The 15,540-nt window shown below is 47.8% G+C and overlaps 1 protein-coding gene across 6 annotated transcripts in view; it reads left to right on the forward strand.

Annotated features, from left to right (window-relative positions):
- Window positions 1-12,184, forward strand: part of AKAP8 (A-kinase anchoring protein 8) — a 24,278-nt gene extending 12,094 nt beyond the window's left edge. For 4 of the 6 annotated variants that reach the window (XM_065043949.1, XM_065043952.1, XM_065043951.1 and 1 more), the window contains exons 6-13: window positions 1,343-1,484; window positions 2,938-2,985; window positions 4,324-4,414; window positions 4,942-5,083; window positions 7,889-7,982; window positions 9,211-9,341; window positions 9,443-9,538; window positions 11,520-12,184. In XM_065043949.1, coding sequence (XP_064900021.1) covers window positions 1,343-1,484; window positions 2,938-2,985; window positions 4,324-4,414; window positions 4,942-5,083; window positions 7,889-7,982; window positions 9,211-9,341; window positions 9,443-9,538; window positions 11,520-11,906 — 1,131 coding nt within the window. In that variant the 3' untranslated portion in view covers window positions 11,907-12,184. Of the gene's footprint in view, window positions 1-1,342; window positions 1,485-2,937; window positions 2,986-4,323; window positions 4,415-4,941; window positions 5,084-7,888; window positions 7,983-9,210; window positions 9,342-9,442; window positions 9,539-10,500; window positions 10,674-11,519 lie in introns of all 6 variants that reach the window. The other 2 variants (XR_010468545.1, XM_065043950.1) reach the window with 2 other exon arrangements.
- Window positions 12,185-15,540: the final 3,356 nt, after the last annotated feature.

Genomic DNA, 15,540 nt, shown 5'->3' on the forward strand with positions numbered 1-15,540 from the left:
GTGTGTACCTGTGTGTGTACCTGTGTGTGTACGTGTGTGTGTACGTGTGTGTGTACGTGTGTGTGTACCTGTGTGTGTACCTGTGTGTGTACCTGTGTGTGTACCTGTGTGTGTACCTGTGTGTGTACCTGTGTGTGTACCTGTGTGTGTGTGTGTGTACGTGTGTGTGTGTGTGTACGTGTGTGTGTACGTGTGTGTGTGTGTGTACGTGTGTGTGTGTGTGTACGTGTGTGTGTGTGTGTACGTGTGTGTGTGTACCTGTGTGTACGTGTGTGTGTGTACCTGTGTGTACGTGTGTGTGTGTGTGTACCTGTGTGTGTGTGTGTGTGTGTACCTGTGTGTGTGTACGTGTGTGTGTGTGTGTACCTGTGTGTACGTGTGTGTGTGTGTGTACCTGTGTGTGTGTGTACCTGTGTACGTGTGTGTGTGTGTGTGTGTATACATGCATACTAATATGTATACATGCATACACAAGTGTATATACACGCATGCAAATACGTATACACACATACAAATATTTATATTTATGTTTATCTGTATACGTCTACATGCACACACACACATATATATATATATATATGAAAAACACCAATTTACACCTAAAGTAGAACCTCTGGAAAGCATTTCAGTATCACTGGATAGGGCAAAACGTCACCATTTATATATATATATGTATATATGTGTGTAGATATATATATATATGTGTGTGTGTGTGTATATCTCTACATGCACACACATATTCTTATACATAAATATATATGCATATATAGATAGATATGGACATAGATAACTCTATATATAGATAAATAGAGATAGACATAGATAACTCTCTATATAGATAGATAGAGATAGACATAGAGAACTCTCTATATAGATAGAAAGAGATAGACATAGAGAACTCTTCTATATAGATATAGATAGATAGAGATAGACATAGAGAACTCTCTATATAGGTATAGATAGATATAGACATAGATAACTCTCTATATAGATATAGAGATAACTCTCTATATAGATAGAGATAGATAACTATATAGATGTAGATAGATAGAGATAGACATAGATAATGTATATATATATATATATATGCATGTATATATATATATATGCATGTATATATATATATATATATAAAAGACCAATTTGCACCTAAAATAAACCCTCTGAGCTCTCCCTGTGTCCCACACCCGCTCGTCGGGGCCTTAACTCCCTATAAATCCTTTAACACCCCAAACCCCTCTATGGGACGCCACGAATTTCACCCATAGCAACGGGCCTCCCCACTTCCATTTTAAGCTTTTTTGTTAACCAGGGAATAACAACCAATTTCTTGGCATTTCAGCCCAAGAGAAGAGGCTTCCGGAGCCGCTCGGGCGGGCGCCTGGAGGGCGACGGAGCCCGCAAGCGCAAACAGTCGCAGAGCGGCGACGAGCCCGACAGCAAACAGGCCAAGAGCGACAGCGACGCCGACGACTCCGACAACGGTACCTTCACCCTTCCCCCCTATTCAGTGCTTTATCTCTCAATTAACCCATAATTATCCCATTCAAAGGGTTTTTTTAGCCCTTAGCCTTGTTATCATCTACGTATTTCGTGCCCACGGACAAAATTCAGCGCCCAAAACGTCGTGACCATCGGGACAATTGATAGGAGCAACCAGTGAGCCCTTGGTGACCTCACGGGTGTTTTGAGCCGTTATCCCACTTTCTCATGCTTTTTTAGGCCCCTTGGAGCGTTAAATGGGAGAAAACCCCCCCAACCTGACCCTTTCCCCCCAATTTCCAGTGGTTTATCTCTCAGCTGACCCATAGTTGTTCCATTCAAAGGTATTTAACATCTTTATTGATGATTTAGATGAGGGGATTGAGACCATCATGGTGGCACCAAGTTGGGAGGGAGCGTGGAGCTGCTGGAAGGCAGGAGGGATCTGGATAGACTGGAGAATGGGCCGATGCCAATGGGATGAAGCTCAACAAGGCCAAGTGGCCACAACACCCCCTGCAGCGCTCCGGGCTGGGCACAGAGTGGCCAAAAGGGACCTGGGGGGACTAATGGCCAGGAAGCTCAACAGGAGCCACCAGCGTGGCCAAGAAGGCCAATGGTGTCCTGTCCTGGATCCAAACGGCGTAGTCGGCAGGACAAGGGCAGTGATGCTTCCCCTGTGCTCTGCATTGGGGAGGCCACACCTGGAGTGTTGTGGTCAGTTCTGGGCCCCTCCGCTCAGGAAAGAGATTGAAGTGCTGGAGCGGGTCCAGAGAAGAGCAACAAGACTGGGGAAGGGACTGAACACAAGCCCTATGGGGAGAGGCTGAGGGAGCTGGGCTTGGTTAGGCTGGACAAGAGGCTTAGAGCTGAGCTCAGCACTCTCTAGAACCACCTGAAGGGCAGTCAGAGCCAGGGGGGGATTGGGCTCTTCTCCCAGGCACTTCACAATAGGACAAGGGGGCTTCAACTTAAATTTAGGCTGGAGATTAGGAAGCAATTCTTCACAGAGAGTGGTCAGGCATTGCAATGGCTGCCCAGGGAGGTGCTGGACTCACCGGCCCTGGAGGGTTTTGAGCTGAGATTGGACATGGCGCTTAGTGCCATGATCTAGTCAATGGACTGGACTTGGACCAAGGGCTGGACTGGATGATCTCTGAGGGCTTTTCCAACCCAGTCCATTCTGGGATTCAGTGATTTTAGCCCTTAGTGTTGTTCTAACACTCTATAGGTTTTATACTCTCGATATTTCATGGCAACAGACAAAATTCAACACCCGTAACGTTGTGACCATCGGGACAATTTACAGGAGCGCCCAGCGAGCCCTTGGTGACCTCACGGGCGTTTTGAGCCCTTATCCCGCTTCCTGATGCTTTTTTAGGCCCCTTGGAGCGTTAAATGAGACAAATCCCCCCCCAAAACCATCTAAACGATGATTATTTTGCCTTCCCGCAGCAGACGAAGGCGACGGGGAGGACAAATCCGCAGACGAAGCCGACAAAGGTGTAAGTCGCTCCTTTTGATGAGTTTTATGGCAAATACTCAAGCGATCCCTTCTCTCTTTCCACCGCGTCGAGGGGCAGAACATTTAACCCCCAGAAATGCCATTTTAAGCCTATATATTGTGGAATATTCGCTCCTCCTTGGCCTTATAACGAAAGGTCAGGTGCTGCGCTTGTGTTGCGCTCCCGTCGCGGCTCGTTAAGCCTGAATTCCAATTAGTGGTCGCTTCCTTTCCTCGTTTGGGCTCGTTGCCGCGTGTTTTATTCGCCACCATCACTCATTGCTCCTTTGGGCATCTCCCAACTATTTAAATGTATAGCGACAAGCTATAAATTAGAAACACATCGACAAACGCCAATCGGCAACGGCTACGACCCCATAGATGGAAAACGGCGCTATTTTTGAATTAAAATAGGTTTTTAATCCCCAAACGGCTCAAATATCGCGCCGAGATCCCCCAAACCCCCAAAATAACCACAACGCCTTTTGTGTTTCTCTCTTCCAGGAGATCCGGGGCCGTTTGGCGGCTGAATTTGGTGCGTTACCCCTATGGATTAACCCCCTGCGTGCCCCATCGCCTTCAATACCAAAAACGTGATGCCGTTCATTGATTCGATTTAGTTTCTATAATTCATTGATATTGAGTTGATTTCAATCACTGGTTTGTTGTCATGTTATTAATCAATCGGGATGTATCGAGGTGCATTAGAACACTTAATATAGAACAAGGTGGTGTCTGGAGCAGCTGAAACATCTTGAGGTGCTTTGGGATCGTCCTTTATGGGTCACGACACATCAAAACCACACGTGGGGTTTTCTCGCCACGTCGAGGTTGTTTTTAGGGTGAAACCATCGGAACTGGATGTTCAATTCTTATTTTATCCCATATTCAGCTCAATTCAAAGAATATGAGGAGAATAAACCCAAGTTGCGTCTTTGCAAATGAAGAGGAAACCGAGGGGGTGTTGGAAAAGTCCCTTTTCCCCACGTTTTCCGCTTCAGATCCCCAAAATCCTTCTATAATTCTAAAATACTCACTCACCGCTGAGCGAATTCAATACAAGTTGGTTCCAAACCATTTCTACGAAACACCCAATAATTTAATCGGCAGAATATTCCCTGATGGTTGGTTTTATTAAATCACTGCGTTTCTCTCATCATCACCCCAAGTTTTATTGACGAAATGACGCTTAACGAGAGAGAAACCTAATTAAAAGGTGGTTTTATAGCCTGGTTTCCCTCCAACGCCGCTTCCCATCCTTTAATAATCGGGTCCCCAAATCCCTCGGTGGTCGATTTGTAGTCGTGATAATCCTGATTTATCCTTTTCCTCCCCAGCATCTGGTTGTGAAGATGATGATGAGGAGGTGAAGAAGAAGAGGGAGAAGCAGCGGAGAAGAGATCGGATGCGGGATCGCGCTATGGACAGGTGAATAATGTTAATAATATGAATATATACCCCGGTTATTCCTCCCTGCGATCCCGGTTTGGGGCTCTGTGTGCTGATTTCAACCCATTTACTCCCCTGGTTTTGTGTGTTTTACGACTGTTTTAAGACGAGAACACCATGGTGTTTATAAGCAATAATCTATACATTCAGAGGGTGTTTTAAGTGATGTTATGTGCAGTTTTAGTATTAAAATCAGACTAAACTACTGACATTTCTATACATTGAGTCTTTCCCACGCCAAGGAGATGATTTTAATCTCCAAGAGTTTAATTCACCTCCCGCCACTGCGATTCCTCCGGTTGCTTTTAAACTCCTGCGGGGTTTTAATGTCCGGTCCTGTAGCATAAACCAGGTTTTACAGAGACATAGGCGCAGGTTTTAGAGCCATTACAAAGCAAAATTGGGTGGGGAAAAATGAAGAGGTGGCAAACTACAATGGGCCGGTGCCGTCTCCGTGTTGATGTGCTCGTTAAGCTGAGCTTGTTCCTAATTCGCCGCCCGTTTAGGATCCAGTTTGCCTGTTCCGTCTGCAAGTTCCGCAGTTTTGAGGAGGAGGAGATCCAGAAGCACCTCCAGAGCAAGTTCCACAAGGAGACCCTGCGCTACATCGGCACCAAGCTCCCCGACAAAACCGTCGAGTTCCTGCAGGTACGGGGGCTGCTCGGCGTCGACGCAGCCCTTCCGGCGCCCGCTGGGACGGCCAGGCTTAGGTTGGGGCAGCTAGGCTTAATAAGGGACGGCCAGGCTTAGTTTGGGTCATAGTCTTAATAAGGGGCATCCAGGCTTAGCGTGGGGTGTCCAGGCTTAGCATGGGGCGTCCAGGCTTAGTTTGGGATATCTGGTCTTAACAAGTGACATCCAGGCTTGGTTTGGGTCATCTAGTCTTAAGAAGGGGCGTCCAGGCTTGGTTTGGGTCATCTAGTCTTAATAAGGGGCATCCAGGCTTAGTTTGGGTCATCGAGTCTTAATAAGGGGCCTCCAGGCTTAGCGTGGGGCAGCCAGGCTTAGTTTGGGATATCTAGTCTTAACAAGTGACATCCAGACTTAGTTTGGGTCATCTAGTCTTAATAAGGGGCGTCCAGACTTAGTTTGGGTCATCGAGTCTTGATAAGGGGTATCCAGGCTTAGCGTGGGACGTCCAGGCTTAGTATGGGATATCTAGTCTTAACAAGTGACATCCAGGCTTGGTTTGGGTCATCTAGTCTTAATAAGGGGCGTCCAGGCTTAGTTTGGGTCATCGAGTCTTAATAAGGGGCATCAAGGCTTAGCGTGGGGTGTCCAGGCTTAGCGTGGGACGTCCAGGCTTAGTTTGGGTCACTGAGTCTTAATAAGGGGCATCCAGGCTTGGTTTGGGTCATCTAGTCTTAATAAGGGGAGTCCAGGCTTAGTTTGGGTCATCGAGTCTTAATAAGGGGCATCCAGGCTTAGCGTGGGGCGTCCAGGCTTAGTTTGGGATATCTAGTCTTAATAAGGGGCGTCCAGGCTTAGCATGGGGCAGCCAGGCTTAGTTTGGGATATCTAGTCTTAATAATTGACATCCAGGCTTAGTTTGGGTCAGCTAGGCTTAATCAGGGGCATGCAGGCTTAGCGTGGGGCAGCCAGGCTTAGTTTGGGTCATCTAGGCTTAATAAGGGACGTCCAGGCTTAGTTTGGGTCATCTAGGCTTAATAAGGGGCGTCCAGGCTTAGCGTGGGGCAGCCAGGCTTAGTTTGGGATACCTAGTCTTAACAAGTGACATCCAGGCTTGGTTTGGGTCATCTAGTCTTAATAAGGGGCGTCCAGGCTTAGTTTGGGTCATAGAGTCTTAATAAGGGGCATCCAGGCTTAGCGTGGGGCAGCCAGGCTTAGTTTGGGTCATCTAGGCTTAATAAGGGGCGTCCAGGCTTAGCGTGGGGCAGCCAGGCTTAGTTTGGGATATCTAGGATTAATAAGAGACGTCCAGGCTTAGTAAGTGACATCCAGACTTAGCATGGGGTGTCCAGGCTTAGTTTGGGGTGTCCAGGCTTAATAAGGGACCTCCAGGCTTAGCATGGGATGTTCAGGCTTAGTTTGGGTCATCTAGGCTTAATAAGGGACATCCAGGCTTAGCGTGGATCGTCCAGGCTTAGCATGAGTCATTTAGGCTTAATAAGGGACGTCCAGGCTTAGTTTGGGTCATCTAGGCTTAATAAGGGACGTCCAGGCTTAGTTTGGGTAATTTAGGCTTAATAAGGGACATCCAGGCTAAGTTTGGGTCATCTAGGCTTAATAAGGGACGTCCAGGCTTAGTTTGGGTCACTAGGCTTAGCGTGGGTCATCCAGTCTTAATAAGGGACATCCAGGCTTAGCGTGGGTCGTCCAGGCTTAGCGTGGGTCATCTAGGCTTAGTGTGGGACGTCCAGGCTATGTTTGGGTCATCCAGTCTTAATAAGGGACATCCAGGCTTAGCGTGGGGCGTCCAAGCTTAGCGTGGGATATCTAATCTTGATAAAGGTCGTCCAGGCTTAGTTTGGGATTTCCAGGCTCAACGTGGGTCAGCCAGGCTTAGTTTGGGATATCTAACCTTAATAAGGGGCATCCAGGCTTAGCATGGGGCAGCCAGGCTTAGTTTGGGATGTCTTAGTCTGATTAAGCCTGGATGTCCCTTTTTAAGACTAGATAACCCACGTTAAACCTGGAAGTCCCACATTAAGCCTGGATGTCCCTTATAGTGGGACTTCCAGGTTTAACGTGGGTTATCTAGTCTTAATGAGGGACTTCTAGGCTTAGTTTGGGTTATCTAGTCTTAATAAGGGACACCCAGGCTTAGTTTGGGGTTTCCAGGCTTAGTTTTGGTTATCTAGTCTTAATAAGGGACACCCAGGCTTAGTTTGGGGTTTCCAGGCTTAGTTTTGGTTATCTAGTCTTAATAAGGGACATCCAGGCTTAGTTTGGGGTTTCCAGGCCTAGTTTGGGATATCTAGTCTTAGTGTGGTACATCCAGGCTTAACATGGGATATTTGGGCTTAAGGGGGGATTTCCAGGCTTAGTTTGGGATTTCCAGGCTCCACGTGGCACATCCAGACTTAGTTTGGGACTTTTAGGCTTAACGAGGGATATCTAGGCTGAAATTTGGGCTTTCCAGGCCCAGTTTGGGATTTTTAGGCTCACTCAAGCACATAAGGGGCTACAAACTCATCTCATACCCCAGAGATTGTTTCCACCATCTCCACATCTAAAGCTGAGGAAGGAGAGATGAGAACCGAGAGGGTGACCAACATTTTGGGGCCATTTATCGAGGATTTGGGCTTTCCCACAAGGAATTTATGGCGACGCGAGAACGGGGCTCATTTTGGGTCCGATTCGGTCCAAATTAGCGGCGATGGGGAGGGGAAAACACCCGCCTGGTCTCGATAACACCCCCCGGTTTGCTCTGGAGAGCTCGTTTCCCTTTGGATGCGTGTTGAGGATGAGTTTTGTCCCGCTCCTTTCCAGGAATACATCGTCAACCGGAATAAGAAGATCGAGAAGCGGCGCCAGGAGCTGACGGAGAAGGAGGGAACGAAACAGAAACCGGATCCTTTCAAGGGTGAGTGACCCAAAGAGACCAGCACAAAGGTGAAGGATTTAGGTCAGGTCTTGAGGATCCCGTAGCGCTGAGGCCCCAGGGCAGGATGATGGAGCTCGAAACTGATGGAACGACTTCTCCTTCTCCAGCGCAACTGAGGGAGTGCGGGCTGGAGGAGCGGGTGGTGAGGTGACTGCGAACCGGGGAAGGGGAGAAGCCAGAGGGTCGTGGGCAATGGGGCAGAGGCCACTTGGGGCCTGGATCCAGTGCAGAGCCCCAGGGGTCTGTATTATTCAATATATCCATCAGTGATTTGGATGAGGGAATAGAGCGAGTGTCACCCAGTTTGCTGGTGACACCAAGCTGGAGCAGTGGTGACACTGGAGCTGTGCTGCCATCAGAGACCTGGACAGGCTGGAGAGGAGAAATTCAGTGAAACAGAACAAGTGTAGAGTGTTGATGTGGGCAGGAACAAGCCCGGGGTGCAGTGTGAGTTGGGGAATGAGCTGTTGGAGAGCAGCGTAGGGGAAAGGGAGCTGGGGGTCCTGGGGACAGCAGGGGGACCATGAGCCAGCACTGGGCCCTTGTGGCCAGGAAGCCAATGGGACCTGGGGGGTTAGAAGGGGGTGGTCAGTAGGTCAGAGAGGTTCTCCTGCCCCTCTGCTCTGCCCTTTAGTTCAAATATAATGAAGATATACTTGGGGAACATATATATATATATATATATAGCCATAGCACCCTGGGAATGCCACATCTCATCTGATCTGGGAAGCTAAGCAGGGTCGGGCCCGGTCAGTGCTTGGATGGGAGACCAATGGGACCTGGGGGGGTTAGAAGGGGGTGGTCAGTAGGTCAGAGAGGTTCTCCTGCCCCTCTGCTCTGCCCTGGGGAGGCCACACCTGGAATAGTGTGTCACATCTGGAATAGTGTGTCCAGTTGTGGCCCCTCAGTTCAAGGACAGGGACACGTTCCTGTGTCACCTCAGCTGGGTGTTCCCGCTTCGGGGGGTTGGATGGATGAGCTTTGAGGTCCCTTCCAACCCCTGATATCTCATGATTCTGTGAACAAACCCTCTGTTCCTCTTACACTCTGTTTTAGAGGAAGAAATAAACCTCTCTTAGAGCAACGTAGTGATTGGTTCTGTGTCTGGAAGGAGAAGCCGGACGGAACGTGGGCGCCGGGGTTGTTGAGGGGCGAGAAGGCGACGTGAACTGACCGTGTCTGTTTTTTTGGGGGGGGGGGGGCGCAGGGATCGGCCAGGAGCATTTCTTCAAGAAGATCGAGGCCGCTCACTGCTTGGCCTGCGACATGTTGATCCCGGCGCAGAACCACCTCCTGCAGCGGCACCTGCGATCCGCCGACCACAACCGCAACCGCAGGGTGAGCCCAAAACCTCCCCGGCGGGCTCTTAAATCACACCGGGAGACTAAACCGGGGACGGACAAGGGGCCGCTGACCCCCCATGTTCATTCCCTTCCCAGATGGCGGCCGAGCAGTTCAAGAAAACCAGCTTACACGTCGCCAAGAGCGTCTTGAACAACAAACACATCGTCAAAATGCTGGAGAAATACCTCAAGGTGAGTGCAAGGAGGGACCGGCAGCTCCGGAGCCGCGACACGACGCCACGTCCGCTGCCTTTTGTCTGCGAACCTTGCTCTGCTTGCTTCTCTCGTAGGCGTTTTGCCGTTTCTCTTGTTGGTTTGCTTGTATTCTTATTGTTTCGTTGATTGATTGACTCGCCGACTGTACCTACAGTCGGCCCCCGGCACGTGTAGCTCGATTACCGAACGCTCCAAAATGGAAATAGCGCTGGGCCCCCATTGATTTTTATGGCCCATCTCTTCCCATCGGGAAGCGGCCGATCTTCAGAGCCCAGACGGAACACAAAGTCAGGCTTAGGGCTCGTTTTAAATCCAACCCGGCGTTCGGAATGACAGAAAGAAGCCCGGAAGGCGCAGACTTCAGCACACGGGGGGTTAAGCGCGGCTTAAATGGCCTCCCCGGTGAGCGCGGGTCCGGTCGGAACCTCCTCCGGCAAGCGAAGAGGAACGGAAGCGCTTTTGGCTACTGGTGCGTTCCCTGGGAATCCGCGACCGGCCCAGGACGCGTTGGGAGCCGCCCCCGTGCACCCCCAAACCGGGGCAGCGCGTTCCCCAAGTCCCAGCAGCTCCCGGGCTTTAGTTCTCCTCTAAGCCCGGCTTAAGCTCGCTCTCGTCATGCCGGGTCTCTGCTAAAACCTAGCCTAAAAACTTAAACCCCTGCGACTCCACCCGCTGGGTCCAGTGCAAAGAGACTTTGAGCTGAGACGTCGGCGCGGGACGGGCGTCCCCCCCCGCTAAACCCGGCGTCTCCCCCTTAAACCCGGCCTATCCTACCTGTTGAGCAGGAGGGGGAGACTAAAACCCTGCGGTACCCCCCAGGAGCGAAATAAGGGGGCAGGCGAGGCGGCGCCTCCGCCGTCCCTCTGCGCAGAATTAACCGCAAACCTATAACCATAAACCGGAACCGCTCAAGTGCAACTCCCGTCTACCCCTGCCAGGGTCCGCAGGCGCCTCCACAGCTCATGGGCAACGGTATCAAAGGCTGGCGGCAGAATTAAATCACCCCGCGGCACGAGGAGAGCTCCGGATCCATCCCGGCGCCGGCTCCGTATCATTCCCGGGTGCAAAACCAGCCTGAAAAGGGGTGGAGAGGAAAATCTGAGGATCTCAGGTAATGCCAAGAGCCGCCTTCGCCATAAAATAACCCGCTCTGGGCAAGGAAGCGCCGGAGCCGCGGGGCGAGTTTAAGTTAAACCAGGACTTGGCCGCAGCAAGAGGCGATTTGAGGCTCCCGAATGGAGCTCAGCCCCCCCCCCGGTGGCCCCGTGAGCGCGGATGGTGCAGCCGGATCGCCCGGTAAAACCAGGTTTAACCCCTTGCCGTGGGTCGCGCCGCCCGAACGTTGAGGTTTCTCCTCCGCCTCAGGGGTCGAGATGGACCCACGGGATTCAAAAAGGGGGGAAAGCTTGATCCTTCCCCCTTTAAAATAAACCCCCCCCGCGCCCCGCGGGGGTTTTGGTGCCGATCGCGCCGGCGCGGTGAAAACAAACCGTAAAATAACGGGAGTATTGAGGAGTTTGGGTTTGCACGGGGATGGTGAACATGGTGAAGATCGCCCCGTCCTGCTGTGCCGGGATGCGCCGGAGCGAGGTAACGAGGCCAAAAAGCGACCTAAAAACCACCCGAAAGAGTCTAAAATGGGCCAAAACGTGGAGGGTCTTGTGCCGCGAGGCGACGCCGGCGCCTGGATTCCTCCGATTGCCGACGAGCGAGAAGCTGGAAGTGTCGCCGCCGTCCCCGCGCGGCGCGGGAATGCCCTTTGGATTTAAATCGCCTCCTTTAAGCCCAAAATTCCGCCCCGGGGAGCGGAGCCCCCGGCGCCGTTCCGTAAGGGAATCGCCACCCCGGTTTCTTCTCTCACCGCGAATCCTTCGCGGCTTAATCCACGCCGGATTTTGGTGGGTTTGGTTGGTTTTCGGCGCTGATTGGGTGGCGTTTCCCGTTGTGTTTCCCATAGGGGGAGGATCCGTTCACGGACGAGATCGGCGATCAGGACGTGGACGACGCGTTGGACGGCGCTGCCGCCGAACCGCCGGCGAGCGCCGAGGGCGACGCCGAAGCCACCGAACCGCCCCAAATTGCGCCGGAATCACCGAAACGGGAGGAATTCCTCAAGAATCTGGGCGAGCAAAACCAGCTCCTCATGCCGCCCTTCCTGCAGGACGACGAGCCGGAGGAAGTGACGTCAGAGGTGACGACGTCAGAGGTGACGTCAGCGGTGACGCCGGAAGCCGCGCCGCCCGCCGAAAACACCGAAAACCCCCCGAAATCACCCGTTTCTCCCCAAAACGAACGCGAGGGGCGGGATGAGGAGAGCGGGAACGCCGCGGCGCCCGCCGAATAACTGTGGATAGGTGATTTCCCGCCGTTTTCCAGCGAAAACACCCAAAACGGGGCCAATTTGGCTTCTAATTAACGGGAGGGCCACGCCCACTTCGTTAGGGACCAGCCCAACCCCCTCCCGTTCCGCTTCGTTTGCCGCCAATTCCGCGTTCCCGCTGCTTTTAGGACGAAAAGCGCAGGAATTGACCCCAAAATCCCCCTCCCCCCCCCCCTCTTGGACGCGGCATTTTGGGGCGAATTTAGAAAGAAAAAGGTAATTAAACAACAATTTGAGCTTTGGGAACGTTGTAATTAATGAATCCGGCGCCGATTTGGGTCGAAACGCGGCAAAACCGGCGCCGAAAAGGCGTATTTTTGAGGTTTTGCCCCAAAACGGTGGGTTTTATAAGCGGGGAAACGCATTAATTTGCATCTATAGATTGCGGGGGGGGGGTAATTAATGTTTTAAGCTTAATTAATGAACCACCAGGTGGGTGTTTTGAGGAAATAAAGGTGGTTTTGCCCAAAAACGCCGGTTTTGGGGCAGAATTTGGCGTCGGTTCGACCCCAAATCCGGGCGGTTTTGCCCCAAATCTCAAGGGGCCGTTGGGAATTCCCGGGGACGCCGCCTGTGGTACCAAAACCCTCCAAAAGCGCCTTTTTTACCCCAAATATCAGTGGTTTTCCCCAAAAACGCACTTTTTTACCCCAAAATCATCCTCCCCAAATCTCGTTTTCCCCCAAATCTCTTGTTTTCCCCAAAAAATCTTTTGGTTTCCCCCAAATCTCTTTTTTTTCCCCCAAAATCTTATTCCCCCCAAATCTTTTCCCCCAAAATCTTGATTCCCCAAATCTTTTTTGCCCAAAAATCTCCTTTTTTGCCCCAAAATCCTTTTTCCCCCAAATCTTTTTTCCCAAAAAATACCGTTTTTCCCCCAAAATTGCTTTTTTGCCCCAAATCTTTTTTTCCCCAAATCTGTTTTTTTTTTGCCCAAAAATCTCTTTTTTTACCCCAAAATCTTATTTCCCCAAAAATCTTTTTTACCCCAAAATATCATTTTTTCCCAAAAATCTCTTTTTTTTCCCCAAAAATCTCCTTTTTTTCCCAAAAATCTCCTTTTTTTCCCCAAAAACTCTTCTGTTTCTCCCCAAAATCTTTTTTCCCCGAATCTCCTTTTTTGCCCAAAAATCTCCTTTTTTTACCCCAAAATCCTTTTCCCCCAAAATCTTTTTTCCCAAAAATCGCATTTTTCCCCCAAAATACCATTTTCCTGAAAAATCTCTTTTTAGCCCCAAAACCTTTTTTCCCCAAATCTGTTTTTTTCCCAAAAATCTTGATTCCCCAAATCTTTTTTGCCCAAAAATCTCCTTTTTTGCCCCAAAATCCTTTTTCTTCCAAATCTTTTTTCCCAAAAAATACGATTTTCCCCCCAAAATTGCTTTTTTTCCCAAAAAATCCCTTTTTTCCCCAAATATTTTGCCCAAAATATTTTCCCCAAAATCTTTCTTTCCCAAATCTGTTTTTTTGTCCAAAAATCTCTTTTTTTACCCCAAAATCTTATTTCCCCAAAAATCTTTTTTACCCCAAAATATCATTTTTTCCCAAAAATCTCCTTTTTTTCCCAAAAATATCTTTTTTTTCCCCAAAAATCTCCTTTTTTTCCCCAAAAACTCTTGTTTTTCCCCAAATCTCCTTTTTTTGCCCAAAAATCTCCTTTTTTTACCCCAAAATCCTTTTCCCCCAAAATCTTTTTCCCAAAAATCGCATTTTTCCCCCAAAATATCATTTTCCTGAAAAATCTCTTTTTAGCCCCAAAACCTTTTTTCCCCAAATCTGTTTTTTTCCCAAAAATCTTGATTCCCCAAATCTTTTTTGCCCAAAAATCTCCTTTTTTGCCCCAAAATCCTTTTCCCCCAAATCTTTTTTCCCAAAAAATACCGTTTTTCCCCCAAAGTTGCTTTTTTTCCCAAAAAATCCCTTTTTTCCCCAAATATTTTCCCCAAAATATTTTCCCCAAATCTTTTTTCCCAAATCTGTTTTTTTGCCCAAAAATCTCCTTTTTTTACCCCAAAATATTTTTCCCAAAATCTCTTTTTTTTCCCCAAAATATTTTCCCAAAATCTTTTTCCCCCAAATCTTTTTTCCCAAAATCTCTTTTTTTCTCCCCAAAAATCTTTTGTCCCCAAAATCTTTTTTTTCCCAAATCTGTTTTTTTGCCCAAAAATCTCCTTTTTTACCCCAAAATCCTTTTCCCCAAAATATCATTTTTCCCCCCAAATCTTTTTTGCCCAAAAAAATCTCCTTTTTTTGCCCAAAAATCATCTTTTTTTTCCCAAAAATACCATTTTTCCCCCAAAATATCATTTTTCCCCAAAAATCTCTTTTTATCCCCAAATCTTTTTCCCCAAATCTCGTTTTTTTCCCAAAAATCGCATTTTTCCCCCAAAATATCTTTTTCCCAAAAAATATCTTTTTAGCCCCAAAACCTTTTTTCCCCAAATCTGTTTTTTGCCCAAAAATCTCCTTTTTTACCCCAAAAATCTTTTATCCCCAAATCTTTTTTCCCCAAAAATCTATTTTTTCCCCCAATTATTTTCCCAAAATCTTTTTTCCCCAAATCTTTTTTTTCCCGAAAAACCCTCTTTTTTCCCCCAAAAAATCTTCTGTTTTCCCCCAAAATATTTTTTCCCCAAATCTCCTTTTTTGCCCAAAAATTCTCCTTTTTTACCCCAAAATCCTTTTTCCCCAAATCTCTTTTTTCCCCCAAAATATTTTTTCCCAAATCTGTTTCTTCCCAAAAATCGCATTTTTCCCCAAAAATTGCTTTTTTCCCCAAATCTTTTTTCCCCAAGTCTCTTTTTTTCCCAAAAATTCCCCTTTTTTCCCCCAAATATTTTTCCCAAAATCTTTTTTCTCCCCAAAAATCTTTTGTTTTCCCCAAATCTTTTTTTTCCCAAATCTGTTTTTTTCCCCAAAAATCTTTTTTTCCCAAATCTCTTTTTTCCCTAAAAATATCATTTTTCCCCAAAAATCTCCTTTTTTTTTCCCAAAATCTTTTTTTCCCCAAAATATTTTCCCATAATCTTTTCCCCCCAAATCTTTTTTCCCAAAATCTCCTTTTTTTCCCCAAAAATCCTTTTCCCCCCAAATATTTTTTCCCAAAAATCGCATTTTTCCCAAAAAATTGCTTTTTTCCCCAAGTCTCTTTTTTTCCCAAAAATTCCCTTTTTTCCCCCAAATATTTTTCCCCAAATATTTTCCCAAAATCTTTTTCCCCCCAAATCTTTTTTCCCAAAATCTCTTTTTTTCTCCCCAAAAATATTTTGTTTTCCCCAAAAATCTTTTTTCCCCCAAAAATCTCTTTTTTTGCCCCAAAATCATTTTTCCCAAAAATACCATTTTTCCCAAAAAATCTTTTTATCCCCAAATCTTTTTCCCCAAATCTCCTTTTTTGCCCAAAAATAGCATTTTTTCCCCAAAAATATCATTTTCCAAAAAAAATCTCTTTTTAGCCCCAAAACCTTTTTTCCCCAAATCTGTTTTGCCCAAAAATCTCCTTTTTTACCCCAAAAATCTTTTATCCCCAAATCTCTTTTTCCCAAAAATACCATTTTTCCCCAAAAATATCATTTTTCCCCAAAATCTTTTTATCCCC

The sequence above is a fragment of the Columba livia genome, chromosome 30, assembly GCF_036013475.1.
Source record: "Columba livia isolate bColLiv1 breed racing homer chromosome 30, bColLiv1.pat.W.v2, whole genome shotgun sequence".
NCBI lineage: Eukaryota > Metazoa > Chordata > Aves > Columbiformes > Columbidae > Columba > Columba livia.